The sequence below is a fragment of the Natator depressus genome, chromosome 3 (assembly GCF_965152275.1).
Source record: "Natator depressus isolate rNatDep1 chromosome 3, rNatDep2.hap1, whole genome shotgun sequence".
Lineage (NCBI taxonomy): Eukaryota > Metazoa > Chordata > Testudines > Cheloniidae > Natator > Natator depressus.
The window spans coordinates 137,564,065-137,589,668 of NC_134236.1; the positions used below are offsets into that span (position 1 = coordinate 137,564,065).

The 25,604-nt window shown below is 40.1% G+C and overlaps 1 protein-coding gene across 1 annotated transcript in view; it reads left to right on the top strand.

The window, feature by feature from the left end:
* Nucleotides 1-21,299: 21,299 nt before the first annotated feature.
* Nucleotides 21,300-25,604, top strand: part of FMN2 (formin 2) — a 239,356-nt gene continuing 235,051 nt past the window's right edge. Inside the window, exon 1 of the mRNA XM_074948897.1 lies at nt 21,300-23,145. Coding sequence (XP_074804998.1) covers nt 21,591-23,145 — 1,555 coding nt within the window. The 5' untranslated portion in view covers nt 21,300-21,590. The remainder of the gene's footprint in view (nt 23,146-25,604) is intronic.

The following is a 25,604-nucleotide window of genomic DNA, read 5'->3' on the forward strand; positions in this document are numbered from 1 at the left end:
CTCTGGCAAGTCAAAAGTAAAAGTATAATAAGGCAGGCCAAGAATCTGAAGAACTAGCTAAAAATACAAAAACTAACAGCAAACATGTTCTGAAGTATATTAGAAGCAGTCAGTGGGGCCACTAGACAATAGAGGTGCTAAAGGAGAACTGAAGGAAGACAAGGTCATTGCAGAGAAGCTAAGTGAATTCTTGACATTGGTCTTCACTACAGATGATATGGGTGAGAGCTCCATACCTGAGCCACTCTTTTTAGTGACATATCTGAAGAACTGTCCCAGACTGAGGGGTCAGTAGAAGAGGTTTTGGAACAAATTGATAAATTAAACAGTAATAAGTCACCAGGACCAGATGATATTCACCTAAGAGTTCTCAAGCAACTGAAATACAAAATTGCAGCACTACTAACTCTGATCTGTAACCCATCACTTAAATCAGCCTCTGTACCAGATGACTGGCAGACAGCTAATGTAATGCCAATTTTTAAAAAAGGCTCCAGAGGTGATCCTCTGATAATAGGATCTGGTATAGGCTGGTAAACCTAACTTCAATACCAAATTGGTTGAAACTATAGTAAAGAACAAATTATCAGACATATAGATAAACACAATATGTTGGGGAAGAGACAACACAAACTTTGTAAGAGAAATCATGCCTCACCAATCTATTAGAGTTCTTTGAGGGTGTCAACAAGCATGTGCTGATCCAGTGAATACAGTGTACTTGGGCTTTCAGAAGGCCTTTGACAAGGCCCCTCTGCAAAGGTTCTTAAACGAAGTAAGGCCTTTTCATGGATCAATAACTGGGTAAATGATAAGAAACAAAGGGATGAATAAATGGTCAGTTTTTTCAATGGAGAGAGGTAAATAGCAGGGGCCTCAAGGATCTGTACTGGGACCAGTGCTGTTCAACATATTCATAAATGATCTGGAAAAAGGGGTGAAGTGAGCTGGCAAAATTTGCAGACCATACAAAATTACTCAAGATAGTTAAGTCCAAAGCTTACTGTGAAGAGTTAAAAGGAATCCTACAAAACTGGATGACTGGACAAAAAAAATGGCTAATGAAATTCAATGTTGATAAGGGCAAAGTAATACACATTGGAAAAAATAATCCCTATCATACATAGAAAATGATGAGGTACACATTAGCTGTTACCACTCAAGAAAGATATTGGAGTCATTGTGGAAAGTTCTCTGAAAAGAACTACTCAATGTGCAGCAGCAGTCAAAAAAGCTAACAATGTTAAGAACTGTTAGGAATGGATAGATAAGACAGAAAATATCATAATGCCGCTATATACATTCATGGTATGCCTGCACCATGCATACAGAGTGCAGTTCTTGTCACCCCCCTCTCAAAAAAAAATTAGAATTGGAAAGGGTGCAGAGAAGGGCAATGAAAATGATTAGGGGTAGGGAACAGCTTCCCAATGAGGAGAGCTTAAAAAGATGGACTGTTCATCTTAGCCCTGGTCTACACTAGGACTTTAGGTCGAATTTAGCAGCGTTAAATCGATGTAAACCTGCACCCATCCACACGATGAAGCCCTTTTTTTCGACTTAAAGGGCTCTTAAAATCGATTTCCTTACTCTACCCCTGACAAGTGAATTAGCGCTTAAATCGGCCTTGCTGGGTCGAATTTGGGGTACTGTGGACACAATTCGACGGTATTGGCCTCCGGGAGCTATCCCAGAGTGCTCCATTGTGACTGCTCTGGACAGCACTCTCAACTCAGGTGCACTGGCCAGGTAGACAGGAAAAGAACCGCAAACTTTTGGATCTCATTTCCGGAGATTGCGGGAATTGTGGGATAGCTACCCACAGTGCAACACTCTGGAAGTCGACACTTGCCTCGGTACTGTGGAAGCACTCCACCGAGTTAATGCACTTAGTGCACTTAGAGCATTTTCTGTGGGGACACACACACTCGAATATATAAAAATGATTTCTAAAAAACCGACTTCTATAAATTCGACTTAATTTCGTAGTGTAGACATACCCTTAGCAAAGAGATGACTAAAGGGGTATATGATAGAGACCTATTACAATGATGAATGGTATGGAGAAAGTGAAAAGGGAAGTGTTATTTACCCCTTCACATAACACAAGAACTAGGGGTCACCCAATGAAATGAATAGATAAATTTAAAAACAAACAAACGGAAATACTTCTTCACACAGTCAACCTGTGGAACCTGTTGTGAAGGCCAAAAGTATAACTGGGTTCAAAAAAGAATTAGATAAGTTCATGGAGAATGTCTATCATCCAAGATGGTCAGGGACACAGCCCCATACCGTAGGTGTCCCTACAGCTCCAGCTCCCAGAAGCTGGGACTAGACAACAGGGGATGGATCACTTGAAATTGCCCTGTTCCATTCATCCGTACTGGCCATTGTCAGAGACTGGGGTAGATGGACCATTGGTCTGACCCAGTATGGCTATTTTTATGATTGGTATTCCTAGGTTCTGTAGCAATGTAAATAATAACAACATTATATTGTCCAGAGTTACAATAGGAACTTTCCTTACAATAAGAAAGATAGTTTTAAAATAATTTTAGAAGGGATATAAACCCTCATGCTTCAGGGCATAAACCTCTGATTAGGAAGACACTTTCTCTGTGGGCAGGGAATCCAAGAATTGGTCCAATGGCCCATCTAGTCCGGTAAGTGTCATTGTTAGGGATGGGATACTGGACTAGATGGACCACTGGACCAATTCCTGTGTTTCCAAGTAAGCATGTAATGTTGTTATTAGAGTCCTTATAGTCATTTTCCTCTTTCCTTCTACCCTACTGTTTTTTTCTTCTAACTGATTGTATCATGTTAAAAATCTGAATGTACGCTCCTTAATGCAGGGACCACGTCTTTAGTTTGTTTTGTATAATGCCAACTAGTCATTAGCTGCTGTATAAATTATCAATAATAGTGTATTAATATTAGGCTGAATTTCATCCACATATAATATGCTTGTCTGTCACAGATCATATGCATCTTATTCACTTGCATAAGCCCTTCTAATTTCAATGAAAAGTAAGTGAAGTATGTAAATGAGTGATGCTGATCAACCTATGCTTTTAAAAAGTGATTTATTGTCCCAGTGATGACTAACTTTTTGCAAGCTCTTAGTCTGATGGAGTTGGCAAGGGTGGGTGCTAGAGCAAAATAAAAGCTTTTTTTTTAAAGTCTGCTTGCCAACTGTTGCATAAATCAATACCTTGCCATGACTTCAGGGATCCACAACTAATTTCCTAAAGTGCTCTAGACTGTGACGTCTTGAAAATAAAAGTGTTTTAAGACACAATTAAGACCTTGAGACATGATGCAAGCACTGTGTGAATTATGCTAACAGTTCAAAGATCTACTTTCTCATACAGTGGTGGCATTGTAGTTATAGTTATTTTCTTTTTTTCCCCTCTCAAGTTCACTCTAGTTTTTCCTATACATTTTTTCAATGGAGGTTTTGTCTGAAAAAACTTTGGATAGAAATTGCTAATTCTTTCTGTATTGTTCTTTGCTGACTTTCCATTCCTAGAAGCTAATTCAGGGTCTCAACAAGGGCAGCAAAATGCTGAATAAACTTCAAGGGTGCAATGTGAGAATAAGAGAGATCAGAAAGGCAGAATTTGGAGTACTTAAGGCAAGAGATAACCAGACTAAGGTTTTGAAGAAGGTATGAGCATTTAGAAATTTCCAGTATGTGGGAGAGAGAAATGAAAAGGACACCCAGGTTGCAAACCTTGATGATAGCAGGTGCAGCAGAACAACCAGCAGTGATAGATGAGGAAAGACTGGGGAAAAGAAGAGTATTTTGGTATTAGTGAATGACTATGCAGCAAGAGACATAAAGGAGTCAGCCACAAATGTTAGTCTGGGCAGCCTGGGGAAGATCAAAGTTTGGCAGACACATTTGGAAGTCCTAAGTTCAGAGAGCAATTGAAGCTCTGAGGCCATGTCTATGCTACAATATTTGGTTTACTCAAGTTATGTCAGCATACAGCCACTGAAGTTAGTATATTGCTTGTGTGCATGCATGCTTGGCTGCTTTCGTCGATGCTTCACATACTCACCAGGAGTGGGTTTATTGATGCAAAGTGTGGTGCACTTGGACAGGTGTGCTACAGTCAGTCTACTGTCTGGCACAATGACTTTTGGGAAATTTTTAATCACTGTTGCATGGAATGAAACATTGTGGGACAGCTGGAAGATTGTTAAGGTTGATATAGGTCACGTAGTGCCTACACTAGCACTGCGTCAACCTTAGTAGGTCGACCATGGCTCAATGTCATTTTAGGAGTTGGTTTTACTAAGTCACCATAAGGGGTGCTTAAGACTACTGGAGACAAATTTGAGCGTAGACACACGCACAAATAGGTTGAGGCTATGTGTATCTAACTTTGTAGTGTAGATCAGGCCTGAGTGACCTACTTTGGGTCACCCAGCATTTGAGTATAAAGGAAGAAAAGAGAGGACCAAGGATAGAGATAACAAGGATAAAGAGGGGGAGTGGGAGAGAGGAGCAAGTCTGAGGGGAAATTTAAGTAGTGGTTGGAGAAGTAGCAAGAGCTATGAAAAGCTGAGGAGAGTGAGTTGAAGAGGAGAGTGAGTGATAGATTGCATCAAAGGAAACAGACAGATCAAGGAAGACAAAGAGAGTTGAGATTCTGGTACTTGGCCAGAAAAAGGCCATTACTGACCACAGTGACAATGTTCTGAGAGTGCAGGTGATCCAGGAAAGAGAGAAGAAGTTAGGCAGTGAGAATGAACAACTTACCGAAGGAGCTTGGATATACTAGGAAGATGGAACAGTAGTTGGAGATGCAGCAGGAGTTGCAGTAGAATTATTTTACAACAGACGAGAAAGTAGGATGGTTGATAGTAAAGGAAAAATAAATGAATTAGGTGGAGAGGTTGAAAATGAGACAGGAGAAGGAATAACAGCAGCTGCAAGAGAAATCAGGAGTTAAGCAATAGGACACATTAATGGCAACCTGCCCAAATTCCAGCTTGTAATTACATTCTGCCTAGTTTTACAGTTCCCGTTTTGCAGTTCCATTTGGAAAAGATTCTTCACTGACTTAAACCTTCACTGACTTAAACCTTTGTGGTATCTGGTTATGTGTTATAATCCAGGTTGCTTCTTCTGTACAGATTGTACATCAGTCTAAGTTTGAAAAGCACGTCGGGATCATTTGAGCTGTAAAACTATTATCCTCCTTGTTTTATATCCTGGACATTACTACTGGGGTCGTTATTATTCCACTGTACAACTATTCTACCATCTCACTCAAAATTAAATTGATTGTTGTGTTTTTCATTCATGTGGATTTATTTTATTGCAATAAACAGCATACACTCTTATTTTGCAGAGACAATTGTTTGGTAGACAGACAAGTTTTATTATCGTATAATGGTAGCACTGAGGTGCCCCAATCATGATGAGGGCCCTATTATGTGAGGCATTGTACAAACTCACATGAAGACACAGACCCTACCCCAAAAAGTTTGCACTCTAAGAAGCTTTATTCATATTTAAATTAATTACATAAAAAAAGAGAAATCCAACTATCCAATATTTTTCTTGTTTAGAATGTACTGTGAGATAGCTGTGAGAAAAATGTGTCTAGCCAACCAACACTTTGAAACATTGCAAGGTAAATGGAAATAAATCCCACTGAGGCAGTACAGTCAATTTAAGCATTATGACTGAGAAAGTAGTCTCTCTCACATGTTTGCATCGCTTGGTGTGCAAAATGCATACTTGTGATTCTAGGCTCCCTTCAATTAGCACCCTATGCTCTACTGCAATAATATTTGTACAAAATGTGCCTTGAAGTATCATTTGAAAACTAATAACATCATTGTGAAATACATGTGATAATGCAATGTGTGGAATTGTGGATGCTCACTGATATGCTTTCAAGTCCGTGACTAAAAGGTTTTTAAAGCAGGCATGTCAGGGGGAATTGATAAACAGGTTTTCTCCAGACCAAAGAAAGAGGTTAACACTTCACAGCAGGTGTGGCCAAATTCAATGGGTGATTTGTTTGTATCAGAGGTTGCAAAAGAAAGAAATCATGTACAATCTAAAAATCACTAGAAGGGGTGAAGACCACATGGAATTTATACCAGACAGCATGGCAGCCACACCCAGCAGGGAAAAGGAATTTCAGCTGGGGATACATTTCAGGAAAACACATTTCAAGGGTTTATAAAGAGACTATAAAGAGAGGAGCAGCAAAGCCTTAAATTACCATTCAGAGAAAACCAGAGCCTTGGACTCTGTGGGGATCCTGGCTAAGAGCTAGTTAGCTATTGCTGGAAATGGAAAATTGTGAAGAAACAACCTTGAACAAAGACTGTAGCTCATTAAGTTATGTCTTAACCATTAGAAAGCATATTTTTACTTTTGTTTGTAACTATCTTTATTCCTTCTACTTGGTATCAGATAACCTATGTCTGTTAATAAACTTGTTTTATTTTTACTATAAACCAACTCAATGCTGTGTTGGAAGGGAATGGTGTGTTTACCCCAGTTAATAAGCTGTAGTGTACTGACTCTTTAAAAGAGCAGCAAAGTTAATATCTTCTGTAAATGCACACTAGTGGGGGCTGGGCACTGTAGAGAAACATCTCTGAGGAGCTCAGGGGCTGGAGTTCATTGCTTGTTCTCTCGTAAACAAGTTTTGGGCTGGGAAAGCGTTGAGGAGTTTGGTGGTGAGAAAGATGAACTGGTGTGGCAGGGAACTAACACAGTCTAATCTTCAACACAGCTCACTCTTGCTGAGGCAAAGAAGTAACAAAGTGGCTCACGCTTCTGGGTACCCCCAGCAGAATGTTACAATACAAGGTAACAAATTCATCCAAATCCCTTCCCGGTGTAATGCTACAGAAGTTTACATACTTACACCTGGGAGGAATTTGGCCAATTTTCTAGTGGGTTTTTTGCATAATTTTCCCCTTTCTAGCTGTCATATGGCTATAACTAGGGTTAGAAGTCCACAGTTGTTATTGACACCCATATGGAGAATCAAAGTGTTTTCAGTCCTGGGTTCCATTTGACAATAGGAAAGGATCACATTAAGAGTGAACAAGTAATGCTGAATAAGGAATTTTATTAGAATAAGTAATAGGTGTATTCTTTACATAACTCTGGCTCTCCCTCTGCTTCACTGGAGTTTCTGTTTATATTCTTTTCCTTCCCACCTGTATTAAAAATACAGTGTAATCCTCACACTGGCTATCAAGGCCACAGTCCTGAAAAAAATAATGTGCCTGTTTATTTTTACATATTTGAGTAGTCCAATTGACTTCAGTGTATTTGCCCTAGGCAGTATTCCCACTGTAGATGAATGCATTACAATCTTGTTTGCTCTAGAGACAGACTGAAGCCGTGTAACACTAGAAGAGATATAGACTTTCCTGATTCATCTTAGCAGAGTGGATGCTTTTGTTATGTTCATGGCGTACACACAGAGAAGTTAGATTAAAACAAATAGTCTAGTGGGAAGGCTGCAATTTAGTGCAACTTTATTTCTTAGAAGCGGGAACCCTAACATGCAAGAACCAAAAACAGAGAGAGAAATAAGGCTCCTCCCTAAGGCATGGAGGCACAACTCAACCCACCTTACTCCAGGCTGGTTCTTTGCAGACTGACTGTTGAGGATGCAGATTGCAAGATTCCCTCAGAGTCCCATAGCCTGCAAGCAGGACCAGTAAACCCCTTAGGATTTTAAGGACTAGTTTATGTAATTTTAAACACAGTTTTCAGTACACCACAACTTTAAATCCCAAATCTGATCACACAACTAGTGTTTAATAGTGCTTATGCCCTAGGTTCTGTCCATCTAGGAAGACCTTGTAGATGAGTAGACAACTGATAGAATTATGACTTAGAAATATAAAAGAAATGCAGCTGTAACCTGCTTAACTGAAAGGGAAAGAACTCCCCCTCCTTGGAGACTTTTTGGACTGGTAAACATTTGCAAGTCCCCACCTGCCATATTTTGACCAGCTGTATAACTGGCTGATGTTTTTCAAAATTTGACTTAAAGATGGGGAAAATACTTCACCAAAAAAATTAAGAAATGCTTTTTCTGTTTTTCTGCCAGATCCTGTAACATCTATTGAACTCAAATACTTTAAAATCCTATTAAAAAATCCCATGTAAATAAAACTTTTTTGAAAAAAAAACACAACAGGTTAATTCAAACTTTTAGGCCTTAATTTAAAAAAAAAAAAAAACACAATCCCAATCCCACATCCCCATGCAGGAACTTTGAAAGATAAAGTATATAAAAAATATAGTTGGCTGAAAGTAGGGGGTGGGGATGGCACAGGGGGAATTGCTAACTCACCCAAACTGGTGCAGACATGGTAAAATGGACATTAGTTGTCTGTTATAAGTGAAATTAATCCCGCCAAAGCACAGAGGATTTTTGGAAGGAATAAAATGCAGGCTGTGGCAGGAGGATCCCATTCCTTAACACAAGGGAAATCAGAGGGCTGAATTGCACCACTGCTGCTTCAGCCTGTGTGCTGGTTCCTGGCTACCGGGTAAACATAAACCTAGAGCCAGATGCTGCTCCTGTAGCCTGACCCCAGCACCCCCTGTACTTGCATTTTGGTAGCTATCCTGGAGTTCACCACCATGGTATGCAGGCTTCTCTGCAGTAATTCAGCCAATGCCGCCTCCTGCACACAGTGATTATGGAGGGGTCTGAGGTGCTCCTCTTTTGATGGGTAAATTTTACCATAATACATTAGTAGGGATATGTAAAATGTGGGAAAATAAACTTCTCTCCAAAACCCAAGTGTTTGCATTTTATCTTGCTAATTACAGCTGTAAATAAACATCAGTGTTTAAAATCCAGGTGTCTCATAGTCCATAAATGACTCAGTAGCAAGCACTTTCAACTTTGAGTGAGAAGGTCCTCAGGTCAAGTACTTCACAAAGACGTTGGCTCACAGCCTATGAGGACACTGCAGTATATTATTAGGCAAGTACTGCATTGCTAGAGCCACTGAGATGTTAATTTGAAATTTCAGCATCTCATAGCTGGCGATTACAGAGGCAGACACCGTGGCATGTTTTGAACAGTGAAAGAGTTTATCTCAGAGTTTTGGTTACCCGTCCAAGGTGAAAATTTCCCCTTTCAAGGAAACCAGTTCTGCTGTCCATGGTTTCATGCAAGCTATGCTGAGCTCATAATAGGGACGGCGCTTGCTTACTGGAATCTAACTCAGAGGTTTTCAAACCATGGGGCATGCCCTCCACCCCAGGGAGCATGGCGGAATATTCAGGGGAGGGGAGGATGGTGATGCCAGGCAGCTCCGGCCAGTCCCCACAGGGCTCAGGGAGGGAGCACCGCCTCCACCCCCTGACTCACCTCAGCAGGCCACGCAGCCTGTGGGGCAGTGTCAACATCCCCTGTGGCCATATGAATTTCTGCTCCCAGCAGCCTTTGTGCCCAGTGCTGGCTCTGCCCCCAGAGACTGTCACATGTGCCTTCCCCCAGCCTGAAAACCTGAGGGGGCAGTGGGAGAGTGGCAGGTACTGGCCCTGCCCTCGAGGTACAGCTTGGCTGCACAGTAGAAGCAGCCCATTGCTGAGGAAGCCTTGGCTGTGCCATTGGTAAGTATTTGTAACTTACAGGTGTAGGTAATTTAATTAAAGTTGTATTAAAGTCTCTGTTAGGTTTATGAGTAGGCTATCAAGCATACTTTTCTGTGTATCTATGTTTGTCTGGGTGCAACCAAAAATTGTAACTCACCTCAAAAAGTTAGAAAACCACTGATCTAGCTCCTTGCATGATAACACGTTTAGGAACTGCTAGACCAGTGTTTCTCAACCTGTGGGGCATGACCCATCAGAGGAGAAGAAAAATTCAGCCAAATCCCCCAGGTAGTAGCAACCAAGGGAGGATATGGCAAGCTCAACTTTCCCCTTTTGTGTGACTTCCACTGCCCTGACCCACTTTCTCCTCCCCTCACCCCCTAAACCTAATCAGTGTGGAGTTCTCACACTCTCCTCCTCCTTCCCCCCATCAGGTGCCCTTACCTCTGGCAGGGAAGTGGTGCTGCTAGTGCAGCTATGGAGCCACAAAAGCAGCCCTATCTCAAAGCACTAAAACCCCCAGACACTGTTCTAGTAGCATAAAGGGGCCTTCAGTGGGGCAAACATAGTTCCCTGATAATATCGTCTCTGGAGAGGGTTTCCCCAACCAATTTAGAACTGGCATGGGGGCTCAATGCTGGCCCTGTTCCCAGTTGCTGGGACAGTCAGGGGTGGAGTACCCTGCCCTACAATGAATGTGTCCAGACCTGACAGAAGTGCTTTGCAATACAGCTATTCTCTGCTTCTTAGGACCCGTTGGGGGCATGGAAAGTAGAAAGGAAGTTAGAGCAGCCCTGAGCATGCTCTAAATTATGCCCGGGGGGCCAGGGCTCCAGATTACTGTCACCTTTGCTCCCATCTTCTTCCTTTTGAGCCTGTATGTAGCACAATAATGGAATAACTGACACTTTGACCCGTTGTATGCTGTCACAAAAGAAAGGTGTGTTTAAAAATATTTGTAAATTCAATTGTCTTTATGGATGGGAACTTCCTGGTTTTCTGTAACTCCAGAGTGTACCTGAGTTTTGTACAGTATGGAGTTATACAGATGTTCAATTCCCCCTTGACTCCATCAGGTGCCAGGGCTTGAGGGTCTCAGTTGCTCCCCCCAAGACATATTGGGCAGAGACAGCAAAAGAGAAGCAGAACCCATAATGAATTGATTTTTATTATGTCAGTTTTGTTCAGTATACAAACTCCTCAATGTCTTCTGGAGGATGGATTAGGTGACATTTTCCCAGAGGCAGTTAGTGGCTATTATGATCATTCTCTATTTATATTCTGTCAAGGCAATTGTACACTCCCCAGTTGTGGCATCTAATTGCCTTTACATTATAAAAATAAGTATAAGCTTCTTTCCACCACTTACCCGATTAACTGTATATTTTATTGGGAGGCTAAGTCAAAGATCCCCACTGCACTCTCTACCCTACAGCTCCGGGAAAGGAGTCCGTCCTTTAAAGAGAGACAGAGTCTTATTCCTTCCAAATCAGAACCCATCCTGCCTGAAGACAAGGAGCAGCTGGCTAAGGATGGAGGCCCCCAGCCAGCCAGAACCTGAGCAACCGTGAGCTCCTTGCCTGCTGCCCCTCAGCAGGCTCTTGTATGTAAAGGACGAGGCCCATTGACACCACTCCACCCCACCCATTCTAATGACATAGATCTCTGTGTGGAGGGAGGGTCCTGCTTTCCACCCCCTGCCTTCCCAGCAGAGCACCCTGTGTGTAGGGTCTTCACCCCTGTTATCTCCTTTCTACCCTAACAGAGCCCTCAGCTGTGGTGGAGGTGGTAAGAATCTCTATGGAGAGCGTCCCCTGCTAGTGTGTCAGGGGGAGTCCTTTCCTAGAGGGCCCACTGCTTTAGGGAATAAGACCCTCAACCAGCCAACTGGCAGTGGTGGCCAGGCCCTGCCACAACCACATTTCTAAGTGTCAGTGGTATAGTACTTTCTTCACAGCTATCTGAAAAGAGGGATCAGCCAGGGTCCCCCTACACAACTGCTAAAAGAAGAGTAGGGGACACCTCACTTGTCCACAGCTGGAGGTCTCTCTTGGCATGAACTGGCTATTTTCAGTTTCTGGAGTAGATGCCCATCTGCTACTCAGTCTCCAGGCAGTGTGAGATGATGTTGCTACCTACTGTACATAATATATACCCATGCTGAGGGTACTATTAGGCCTGTTAGTTGCTCTGGCCCTGAGGGTTCAATAACTGAACCAGGCAGTGTAGTTTACTCTTACGTTCTATTTTTGTGCAGGTTGTATTGTTAAGTGCTAAGGGTATCACCATACTGTTAACCACACTGTCACTGCTGGTTAGCTATCTCCTTCCACCTGTTTGTTCTAGAGATTCTTGTGGTTTCCCTGCACTGGGCATTTTACTAGTAAAGGCACCAGTCCTGCAGTGAGTAACTCCTGGGTACAGAGGTCTGCCTGTCTAGAGTTCATTGAAGAATTAGGGCCTAAAGCACTGATTGCTTAAAAATCCACATTTAAATTAAAAATTTTCAATTTTCAATATGTATTTTTACTGTGAAATGATACCTTATTGTCACTACTCTATACGGTCTTAACCAGTGACTGCTGCTAAAGTAAATCATCATAAAACAACTCTCAGCTCCCCACACAGTTTATTAGAGATCCCCACAAAGCTCTATAACCCTACACTGACTATAATCTCCCCTAGCTGTAGCTCTCTCTTCCTCCAGTTCATGTCTCTGCCAGCTGTGAGCCATCATGTGGTTAGAGGGCAGTCAGCATGTTCAAAGTAAAGTGCCGGAGGGATCTTGCTGCTTTTGGTTTCCTCCCTAGTGATTTCCCCACCTCTGGGTAAAGAGTTGCTCTGCTTTGGCTTTGTTCAGGAAACTCAAGACCTGCCCCAGGTGAGTGAAATCAAAGCTGCCTGTGGCTCTTCCTGTTCCCGGTTAGGAGCTGAGTAAGCAGCGGGGCTATGCTGAGTGGTAGCTGAGAGGACAATTCAGTGCAAGTTGGAGTAACAGCAGTGATGCTGCTGTTGCTAATAATAATAACGATTTACTTTTCCAAAATAAATACATCTTGATTCAAGATGCATCTGAGAGTGCAGAGAAAATGCATCTAGAGTTGTAAGTTTTAAACCTCCATTTTTTATTCTGTTCTGTGCACTGTTGCAAGCTTCTCTTGAGCTTTTTAGGAGGGGTGAGCAGATCAGAAGGTTATTGTTGCTGGTATCAGGATATCTGTTATCTACACCTATGCTATATTCTGCTTCCAGTCACTAGTATGGCTGATTACAAATGTTCAACGACGCAGGCAGCATTGGGGACTGACCTTGGGCTTTTGTTGAAGTGTTTTTGACCTTTTTTGGCACTTGTAAATTGCCACATTTTTAAGAATAGTTCTAATTTGATTTCAATCTTCCCGTAAGGCTAAAGATGCTTTTTGACTTCCTGAGAGAGTTTTTTTCTGTGTTATAGAGTATATGTGTGTCTTTTTTTTCTCTCTCTCTCTATTTTAATAGAGTTTACACCCTGATCCTAGAAATTTATTTTGGGCCATGCTGCCTTTTAGCTATTATTGATTTTAGTTTTATGTTTTTGCTTAGTTTTATGTTGTGCCTGATAAATGAAAAACGTGTTTGGAATTTGTTTTGTAAAGTATTTTATACTTTACATGGTGTCAACAAATGTATGCAAATCTCACCAAATATTCAGTGAGAGCATTTCACCCAATCACTTTCATGGTAACTTGTCCTAAAACTGCCATTTTTACAACTTGCTGTGTCTTGAAGGAAATAAACAGAGCTAGTTTGGTGCACAGAGTATAGTGAACTTCACTATCCACGTGTACTGATGAATGCAGAGCAATGAATAAAGCTCTGATCCTGCAAAAACTTATACATATGCTTAACTCTACTTATGTAGGTAGTCTCACTTTGTCTAAGGCCCCTGTCCCGCAAAGAGAATTGTGTTGTGCCCTGAACCTCTGGGCAACCCCACTGAAATCAGCGTGGTTCTGTGCAGGGATTTTTCTGCATAATTCTTGTGGCTGGATAAGGGCCAAAGTATGGATAACTGAGGACATTTTCAATGTAACTAACACACGGGATATTGCCCTGTTTTAAACAGGCGGGCACTTTGGAGAATTGGCTAATGATTCTGTACTAAATTGACAAACAATCTTTATGGTTGTAAATTATTAACTAAAAATATAAAAGTTATAGATTTTTTTTTAATCAGTACGTTACTAGTATTTCCAAAAAACTTCAGGTCCCAAGACCAACTTTAATTTTTGGGAAGTTGCTCTCATGAGGGAGCAAAATCAAACAAAACTGCCTGAAATTACCTTACTGGTGGTGAAACTCCACTAGCTGTGATCTGAATGAAACTTAACTTTCCTGTTATGGATATGAATTAGGATGCTGTCATATAATGATGCAAACTGACCCCACCCATCCTGTTCATTGCCCCAGTCCTGCAATCAGATCTGAGTGAGCATAAATGGAACTGATTGTAGGATCAGGATTTATGTCAGATACAGGGAGAACTCAAGCACATTTTGCAAGGGTATGTAGGCTATTTTTTTTTTTTTATTGGAGAGGGTGAGAGGGACATTGGTCCATGTATTCATATGAGCATAAAAGGTTTATCTGGCTTGTATCTGGGTCAGATTATAGCTCTAGGTGGTATGTATCATGGCATACTAATAAAAGGGCAATGTGGCCCCATTTAATGAATTAGCATTTGATCTCTTGACACCTGGATCCATTAAGCAGCCATTTGCATGCGTAAATAGCCAGAATACTAGTGGTGGTGGTTTTTCAAATACAAGATACATAGAATATTTGAACAAATAGAAAAGATCTCTTTGATGTCATATAGTATACAGTAACCCCTATTATAGAGCCTAGTCTAGAACGTGATCTGCACAGCTGGATCCTTGTGCATGTGGGTAGCTCCTGTGAAGTCTGGAGTGAGCATTGATTGGAAATTTTGGGAAGCTGGGTCACAGCAGCTGAAATAACATCTTTCTCTACCTTATCCTTCACCACTCACCCCCCCCCCCCATTTACACCACATGTCCAACCTTAATGTTGACCAAAAACAATTACAAAAAATGTACACCAAGATCCAAATAACAATGACTGTACTAACAAGCTATCAAAGTATATTTCTTATTAAAGGAATTAATTTCCAGTACACTAGTCTGGTGTAGCACTGCAGTATCTTCAGTGTTCACTATATTCAAAAATTTATATCTTAGTTGTTGCAACTTGGCAGTTTTAAAGGTATTGTGCAAAATCTACTTTTGATTTAAATAGCATACACTTCTGGGCAACTAACACAATTTAAAACACCACACAAATCAACCATCTCCATTTTATTCAGAATAATATTCTTCGAGTCCACTTACATGTGACCCTATCAGAACATTTGAATTCTTAATTTAAGGGCTTAATTCTGAAGTTTACAATACACAGGCAGATTGCTGCACCGACACAGAGGCCTGCTGAAATCACGGAGGCTCTGTATGGGTGCTATGGTCCAGCCTCATATTACAAATTGCAGGATCAGGGCCTTAAGGTAACCTGGAATTATGTTCCTGTTTAAATCTTTACTACATACAGTTTCTTAAATCTATAATTCAGCGATATATTTCCATTAAGTATGTAAATAGAGGGTGTGAGAAATTGGGGAAACGTGTATTATTTCTTACTAATATTATGTATTAACCTGTTTCCCTGTTGAATGTAAATGGTCAAATCAAAGGAGGCTGTAAAAAGTGAGGTGGTTAAGGAACCCAGAAAGAGTACTGCAGTGATGCAAATAAGGCAGTCTCAGGTACCCTGCTTCAAAGCCCTTAAGACAACAATGGCTGGGCCATCAATTGGGGGAAGAAACTACTGGGCTGGGCACAATCCAGACTAAGATGATTTTTCTTTTATAAGGCTAAACCTGAGATTATGAGACCCTAATGGGTTAAAAGGTGGCCCTGGCAGAACTGGAAGGGAGAAAGTGTGAGCAGGCTATGAGGCTGACCCAGGAAGAGGTTGATTGAGAGTCAGGGTCTGCAGCAAGTCATCTGTGGCTTGATGTCCAGAGAGAGGAGGCAACACTGAGGTTATGTCATGTTTGACTAGGTGCGTGAGGGGAATACCAAGCGTAGGTCGGACAATATGTGTATAGGTTTCTTTGCTAATTTAAAATCCACTTTTCTAATCTCTGTGAGCTGATTTGAGTAAAATAAATCATATGTTGTTTTGGAGAAACTGCTCCTGTTCTGTGTGTCTGCATGCTATTACTGACCACAGGCTCCTGCAGGGGGAACTCTGGCAGGGTCCACACCTAGTTGGACCTGCTAAGTAACATGGCCAACTGTTACACCTCCCTGGATACCTAGAGGTGTAACCTAGAGAGCCCATTGCAGAGTGGTTGGATTGTGGGATCCCACCACAGAGTGAAGGGCGGGGGACGCACAGGCCTGCCTGTTGTAAGGAATGCAATTGAGGGACTTGAAAAGGGTTCCAAAGAGGGCAGCCTACCCAGGAGCCATGACTGGGGATACTTAACTTTAGGTGGGTTGGGTCAGTTGAATAAAATGAATGTGTGTGATAGAGGATTACATGGCAGTGGAGAACTGACTGTTTCCCTAATATGTCATTTCCAGACATACTAATTTTTTTCTAAGGTGTATGAGTCTTGTAAGCTGAAGGTAGTTTTTTTTTTTTTTTTAAATGTGTCTTAACTCTGTTTGTGAACATTTCTGGTGTGCATTTTATGACATAAAGCAGAGTATATTAAGGTACGCATTTAACCCAAAACAACATGAGTAGACAATATGGCATATACAGTATGTATTGTGACAGAACTGATGATGTTGGAGCCTGAAATTTTAAATTTCCTGTCTTGTGATTTTTAACAATGTGACCTTAGGACCATGTATTGGGAACTGCTAATATGGAATCCTGTGCTAATATGGAGTCACACTGAGATACAAAGAAAAATGTTTAGCAAATAGAAAAGGACAAAATTAGTAAGGAAAAAGTTCTGTTCAAACAAACCTGACTGTTTAGTTGATTGTGCTAATGCACAATGAACTAATGTAAGTGCAGTTCTGAGAGAGTTTTTTGTGCTTGCATGTATTTGAGCACATGTATGTGTATATATCTAAATAGTTTTAGTCAGTCATGCTAATACTATATTTTCAAAAACGATTTTATGAACCAAGTGTCATTTGTTAGTCCTACAAGAGTCTGGCAGACTTCAATGGGACAGCTTGCAGTATTAATGTTAAGCACATGTATAAGTGTTTGCAGGATCAGGCTTATGAATGCTTGTTATAATTACTAGGAGTCACATTCTGTCACTTTTAGTCATGCTGAGTAGTCCTGTTCCATGCCGAGTCATTTTTAATTGGGGGGGGGGGTGAAACAGGGTGACCCCCTTTCTCCTATTTTATTTAATATCGCTATAGATCCCCCTTTAACTAGGCTAGAATTAGAAGGAAGTGGATTTTATGTTCAGGGTAGTAGTGTCACGTTGTTGGCATTTGCCAACGACGTGGCAATTTTAAGTAATTCATATCAAGGGATGGCTAAAAATTTGGATATTTAAAGTGTTTTTGTAGTAGTCTTTGTATCAATGTGAAGAAGACTAAAGGTTTCCACATTTTATCGAAATATAAAACTTATGTAGTGAATCCAAAAGAAAATTGGAACATAGGGACTGAGAAAATTGAGTATGTTCAACTGGGAGAATTTGAGAAATATTTAGGTGCAAAAATAGATCCCTGGATAGGTATTAGAGGGTTGTCACTCAGGGAGAAGCTGAATGAATGGAGTGAGAGTTGGATTAAGGCCCCCTTGAAACCAGATCAGAAATTACTGATTTTACAAACATTCATTTTACCAAGTCTATTTTATAACCTACTTTTAATAGAACCCCCTTTTTATCTTTTAAATGATTTGGATGTTTTAGTTGTAAAATTTGTTTGGCTATTTTTCTATTTACCGCAATGCACCACTGATGGATTATTTTATTCAAGAGGAAGGGATGGAGATCTTGTGCTCACAAAATTTAGTATACAAATTCCAAATATGTTAGTTCGAAAATGGAGGAGACACATTGTCTCCAAAAATAGTTGGCTAGATCTCTCATAGTTATATGCTGGAGAAAATTTAATCGATAAGATATTGATATTTAGTGCAGCAACACCCCATCCTAGAAAATGGAGAGAAGAAGAATTTTTAAGATGGTGTGAGTTGCGATGTCAGGGAATAGGAATTAAGTATTTTAAAAATGAATTAGTAATTCATTTATGAAAAATTCTAGTAAGATTAAGTCGTCTTCATTTATTGCAGCACTTCAACTTAAAGCAAATATATACCCTACAAGGGAAATGTAGCAAGAGGAAGAGGGGAAATAAATGCCTTTTGTAGATGGTGCGGCAAGGTGCGAGAAATGATACCCCACATTTCCGGACAATGTTATAAAACCAAGGATGCTAGAATTAAAAGACACAATAGGGTAGTTTTGGCTGTTATAGATAAGGTAGTTAAATTAGGATGGAAAGCTTTAGTAGAACCCCACTTAAGAAATAGTAGGGGAGAGTTGAGGAAAAACAGATATTATATTTACAAAAGATGATGTGGTGGTGGTGGATGTTACAGTGCGGTGGGAGGATAATGCCAAGAGTTTGGAGCAAGCCCACAGAGAGAAAGTGACTTATTACCTTGAATTAGAGGTAGAGATCAAAAACTTAATGGGAGGTTAAAATATCCACTTCTTTGGCCTTGTGCTTGGGATGCATGGCAAGTGGAGTGATGGAAATAATGATCTTCTGGAAATATTAGGTATTTAGAGAGGCAAAAATTTTAAAGAGAACATTTGTAGACTCGTTTTATATTCCACAGTCGACATGATGGCTATGTTCAGTGATATATAAAGATCCCGGAGCTTCCATTCTGTGTATCTTATCAAAACTAAATTTTAGCTATTTTGTTTCCATATTTTAATTTTGGATTATTGGTTTGCAATAGCTATATATCCATTGCTATTTACTATCTGTCCCTTCATATATAATGGTTTTAAAAATTATTAATAAAATTAATGGATTATATCCTATTTTAAATTTATTATTTTTTTATTATTACTGGATTGGATGCGGACTGGCCGCTTATAGTAACCAGAAAAAGGCAGGTAGTCATGCCTATACATAAATAGCCAAAATCAGTGTAGGAGGAATCAAGCCCTATATTGGGATAGAAACTCTTAAGCTATGCTTTAAGTTTCTGTAAGGCTTATTGAGTAGATGAAGGAGAACTGGTTCACATAATTTAATTGAACTTTCAAAAAAGCCTTTTGGAAAAATCCCCTCACAAGAGGCTTTTAAGGAATGTATGTAGTGATAGCGTGGGCAGTAAAGTACTACCATAGATTAGAAATTGGCTAAGAGGCAGAAAACAAACACTGGGAATAAAGGGTAATGAACTGAGGAAAAGGTGCCATAAGACGTTCTGTACTAATATATTTATAAATGATTGGGAAAAGGGGGTAGACAATACAATGGGAAAATTTGGCATAAGATACTGTTATGTATGTTAGTTAAGACTATATAAGTCAGTGGCACGTGCTTACCTGGAATATCATTATTGGTTTTGATCACCCTAATTCCAAAAGAGTATGGTAGAAATAGAGGAGGCTCAGATACGAGCAATGAAAATATTAGGGACATGGAAAGACTTCCACATGAAAAAACAGGAAAGTGTTGGGCTATTTAGTTTAGAGAAGGTAAATTGTGAACTCCTATTTATCCATTCTCATAATACAAGAACAAAGACATCCATTGAAACTGAAAGGCAAGTAGTTTAAAACTGATCAAAGGAAATTCCTTTTTATACAACATAACTATCTTGTAGAACTCATTGATACAAGGTACATCACCGAGGCCAAACGCTTAGTATGATTTATAGAATCATAGAAGATTAGGATTGGAAAAGACCTCAGGAGGTCACCTAGTCCAATCCCCTGCTCAAAGCAGGACCAGCTCCAACCAAATCATCCCAGCCAGGGCTTTGTCAAGCCGGGCCTTAAAAACTTCAAAGGAAGGAGATTCCACCACCTCCCTAGGCAACCCATTCCAGTGCTTCACCACCCTCCTAGTGAAATAATTTTTCCTAATAGCCAACCAAGACCTCCCCCACTGCAACTTGAGACCATTGCTTCTTGTTCTGTCATCTGCTACCCTGAAAACAGCCTAGCTCCATCCTTTTTGGAACCCCCCTTTGGGTAGTTGAAGGCTGCTATCAAATCCTCCCTCACTCTTCTCTTCTGCAGACTTAATAAACCCAGTTCCCACAGCCTCTCCTCATAAGTCATGTGCCCCAGCCCCCGATCATTTTCGTTGCCCTCCGCTGGACTCTCTCCAATTTGTCCACATACTTTCTGAAGTGAGGGGCTCAAAACTGGATGCAATACACCAGATGATTAGATATTTGTGTGGCTGAGAACATCTACCTTCAAGACATAAACCAATTACTAACTGATAGGTGTTAGGAAGAAGCTTCCCCTATGAGCAGCTAATGACATAATTGCCCACTATGGGTTTTTTTTGTCGTTTCATCTAAAGCATCAATTACTGCTGCTGTCAGAAACAGGATGCTGGATTAGAGAGTCCACTGAGGTAATCCAGCCTGGCAATTTCTGTGTTCTTATGCCCCTTTTTTTCCATTTTAGTTACATTACTTCATGGAATTTAATCCCATGATTACAAAGCAGCCCCTCCCAAAAAAACCCCCACAAACAAAACAAGCAAAATTGCACTATATTTGTTTTGAAAGTAGGATTTTTTTTTAAATGAAATGCATATACTCACGCATGTGAACCAGAAATAGAAAAATAAAATATATCTTTTATATAAAATATTGTTTGTAGTTTCAAAATAGCTAACCAGCAGCAGTGTTTAAACCAATTGTTATAAAATATTTATATGTGAACAGGGGAACACTTTACCTGTATCCTTTACTTCAGAGTTGCATTTGGCTGGTGCTGTTTGATTTAATTAGTTTCATATCAAATGTTTTTATAAGAGGAAACAATGGTATTGTGTTTTTAATATTGATGAGCTTACTGTCCTGAGAATAATTGTATATGTACCTTCTCAATACAAACTGTTTGTTTTATATGGTAATTATACTAATACAATATCCCACTCAAAGTTCAATGTATATCTTTGAAAGTGTGTTCAATGGATCAGTTTGCATACACACCATTTTTTTTTTATTTTTAGAGAGGTGTTTTTTGTTTTGTTTTTGTTTTGTTTTTTTAAAGAAGGAGAACTTAGCTAACTGTGTCTTTATGGTACAAATGAGCTAAATGTGTAAAATACACATGGTATTGTGTAGCCTATTGAAGTAACATGTTTAAGAACTTTATAAATTATTAAACTAGCATATTTGTATTTTTGGGGCGTACTAGTTTATTCCTCTAGGTAATGACAGAGTAATTATGGTACCTCTCATTTAACTTTTCTTCTTCTTTTTTCCAGGAATTTGAACTTTGAAGTCCTGAAATTGTAGCTATTTGATAACAAACTGAGCTGTGATCTCCCCTGAGCTTACAATGCAAGCAATTCAAACAGTGGAAAAAGAAGTAACTCTTATAAAGGAAACACTTTTCACAGAATCTTTTATAAAGAAAGAGGAACGTAGCAGATCCACAGTGCAAAAGCAACTGTGTCAGGAGCAGCCATTGGAAGGAGCTGTCTGCAGCTTTCAGTGCTGTACTGAGCATGTCCCAGTAGAGCACAGTGCAAGCAGCATATTATGCAAAAAGGCAGCTCTAGCAGATGGGGGAGAGGCACAGCAAGCATTTGCGTCGCTTGCATCACCACCGCCTGAAAACAAACCTGGATTGCTAGAGAGGAGCTCGCTGACAGGCCAAGTGAATGATATCCAGCAGCATGGCTTGATTTCTGAAGGGGTTGGATTGCTAAAAATCATGGGGAACCAAGATGGGAAGCTAAAGAAAAATACAGGTGATGTATGTGAAGGAGGAGAGGATGCTTCTGGGCCCAAGGATACAGAAGGCACAAAGAAGGGAGCAGGAAGCAAAAAAGGACTGGGGAAGCATGGTAAAGGAAGTGAATCTGGCAAAAAGAAGGGTAAGTCAGACTCTCGGGCCTCAGTGTTTTCAAATCTGAGGATCAGAAAAAATCTGTCCAAGGCTAAAGATGGGACCAGTAGTTCAAGGGAGGATGTTTTAGAAAGCCAGGCCTTGCATACAGGGGAGCTGGACAGTGCTCATTCAATTATTAACAAAACTCCGGATATAAGCATTTCTGCAGATGAAGCGGGTCTCTCGGACACAGATGCTGAGCATTTTGAAATTACAAATGAAACTCGCCCAGCTGCTGCAGAGGCACAGGATGGACAAAGGACCAGCTCTGGCTCCGATACAGATATATACAGTTTCCATTCAGCCACAGAACAAGAGGATTTGCTTTCTGATATCCAGCAAGCTATTAGACTGCAGCAGCAGCAGGGGGCAATTAACATTGGAACTGAGGAGCAGGTCACCAAAACAATGGATCCACACATGGCTAATTCTCAAGCAGCCCCCTTAGATCTTGAACAGTTTCTTTCAGTGACTAGCAGTGACAAAGAGAGTAGCCCAGAAACTGAGCTGGCTGTCTCAGCAATATCTGAAATTACAGAAACCATTCCCCACAGTGAAATTGAAAGTGAACTGAAAGATACAGTGTATCCTGGTAACCATTTATTTGAAACACAAGAACACAAGCTATGGACTGCTGAACAGGAACATCTTGAGGCTGAAGTGAATGCTGTAGCTAGTGAACACAAGGATTATCCACATTTAAATGCAGCAGTAGCAGAAAATGGGTCTCACATAGACAGTTCTGAATTCCATTTTCTGTTCCCAGCAGCAGATTCGGAGACTAAAATTAGTGAAGTACAAGCTGTTGATTTCCCAGGTTCTGGAAGAGATGATGATTTTTCAGATGCAGGCCATGATCATGCTGCTGAGACTCAGGAAGGCAAATGCAGTTTATCAGCCAGCCAAGAGGCACTGGAGAGTGATTTTTCTACTGAAATGAAAAATGGCACTTTGTCATCTGGGGAGATAGTGGAAAGTCCTCAGCTCAGTTCCCGATGCTTTAAGCCATACCTGATTAACCCATGTTACATCAAAACCACAACTAGGCAGCTGAGTTCTCCCAGTCAGTCACCTTCTCTTTCCCCATCCCAGAGCCCACTTTTTAAGAGACGACGCGAGTCCTTCCACAGAAAAGAGAAGGAATCAATCAAGAAGCAAAGGTCCGTCAGTTTGGCTGGTTATTTCAGTCGATCAGCAGACTGGACAGAAGAGCTATCTGATCACAAAGGTGAAATATCTAAAAAGGTTGGCTCTGCAGACTTATTGGAGTACAGGAGGTCCAGGGAGAGATTGCAAGAAGAAAGAGAGCCTTTGACTCACTCAAGGAAGTCCTCAGGGGTCCAGGCTTCTACTGATAACTTTCCCAATGTCTTTACAGGTGAGTGACTTTTATTAAGTTTAGTAAAGTGACTTTCTGGGTGAAAATCTTACAAGTATACATTTCAGACCTCCAAAATAGCATGTGCTAAGTTAAGATTTGAATCTTATCTGTGCAAATTAAGGCCCCAACCTTGCAAACACACACGCTTTTTATGCATGTGAGTGATGCCGCTGTGGTCAATGGGACTACATGTAGTCATAACATTAAGCATATGCATAAGTGTTTGCAGGGTTGGGGGCTTAATTTGCTGGATCAGCATTTAATGCTTTACAATTTCCCCACAGGTAAGGGTATTAAATATATTGAGAATTTGTAGTTGAAAACTGTTCTAAAATGTTCTGTCACAGGTAAGTTGACTCTCTGGGTGTGTAGAACATTCAGAAAAGAAACTTTCATGTGTGTATGTGTCTATTGTATTGCAGTGGTGCCTACAGGACCCAGTTGTGATTGGAACTCAGTTGTGCTGGGCACTGCACAGATATGGAGTAAACTGTGGGAGATGAACATCGAGTCTCACAATATAGATTGATTGGTCAGCATCTACTTATTCCAAGTTTTAAACCCCTCCAAAATAGTGGATCTGTTGGACCTACTTGATGTTAGACACATTTACATATCTAACAGTAGCACTATTCGTTCCTCTTACAAGAAGAAGCATGTGGTACAAAATGGAATCGGGAGTTCAAGCACAGAAGGGCCACACTGCAGAAAACAGGCTTTAAAAGCTTGTGATGGAAAACTTGGTGGTTTTGGCCTGTTTGCCATGCAGGCCACATTGTGTAACTCATTCAGGTGTAACATATTTAGGAAAGCATTCACTGATCTTGCCTGTTAGGCATCTTATAGCATTATGTCAGAAAGCTTAGAAATGCCTATTTTAAAATAGCACGCAGTTTGATTGGAATGTTCTGTATTTACTGCCCCTTATTTTCCTCTTTGTTTTTGGAGATATTGTGTGTGTGGTTTTTTGGTCTTTGTTTAAGTTGAGCCTTCAACAAATAGAGCAGGCCTGTGTCACATCTGTCACATATGTTCCCTAATTTTCAATACATCTCTGATGTTTTGGAAAACTATGTAAGTTGTAAGATACTGCAGTGCTACAAAGTTTACACAAATATTCCTTTGTTCGATTGGCTTAATCTTACACACAAGCTAACACCAGGCTAGATTTGGAAGGAGATGGAGGTTATACTGAATACATAATTTTAACTTACCCATCTTTCAATGCTGTTTGAAAAAATGCTGTGAGTACTATTTTTAGCACCTTTATAAAGTGTGACAGGTTTCAGAGTAACAGCCGTGTTAGTCTGTATTCGCAAAAAGAAAAGGAGTACTTGTGGCACCTTAGAGACTAACCAATTTATTTGAGCATGAGCTTTCGTGAGCTACAGCTCACTTCATCGGATGCATCCGATGAAGTGAGCTGTAGCTCACGAAAGCTTATGCTCAGATAAATTGGTTAGTCTCTAAGGTGCCACAAGTACTCCTTTTCTTTATAACGTGGTGGGTCTAATTTTGCTTTCTTAAAGAAACATTGCCTTATATATGATTTTTCTTAAATCATGACAATCATTTTTACTATCCACAATTCTGTTTCTTTAATAAAAAGGTAACTAAAATATCTCCTTGTTTATAGCCAAGATTTTAACCTTATTTTTAATCATGTATTACCATTTGTGCTCCTCCTTTACCCTTCCTACTTCACTCAGTTTGCACAGTGCAATGTGACAGTTTAACTTTTTGTTTCTAGTCCTTTTCACTAGCTGTTCTTGTAGAACAGCACAGTACTCCTGGATTTGTGTTGTTCAGATTGAAATATTACATATTAGTCATGATTTTTGTAATTCAATGAGTACATTTGTACATTTTTTTTTTTTAAAGGAGTAGACTTGAGCAAAAATCCTCCATCTAAACTTTGGAGTCAGAACCCAGATCTTGATCTGAATTCCACGTTCCATCTGCATTAAATTGAATCTGTGCCCATTTTCAAATACCTCCCCATCTTCACCACAAACTTTGGATCTAATTTTAAAACTCCCCACATCAGAATTTTGCATTTGGCATCATCTCTATTTTATACTGGAGTTTCTAAATCCTTTTCTAACAAATAATACATAAATATTTGCTGAAAGCAGTGTCTTAATAAAGCTTTATAATTTAAAAAAATCCTACAAACTTGTTCCCTCATTTTCTCTCTCTTTCCCCTTTATGGCTGTGCTTTTAGAATAGATTTTAGTTATGATAAAAACTGAAGTATTCTGGTTTATTTTAAGGTCCTCTTTTCCATGGATAGCTTCTCATTTCTTACAGATATATATTTTTTTCTCATCCTGTAAGCACTTCTTGGTTTTCATTCCCTATATCTCCAACAATCTAAAGAGTGTAATTGTGAAAGAAGTAGTGTCCAATGCAGCAGTAGCTCTGTCTGTCATAGAAACTACTGTGACCCTCATTTG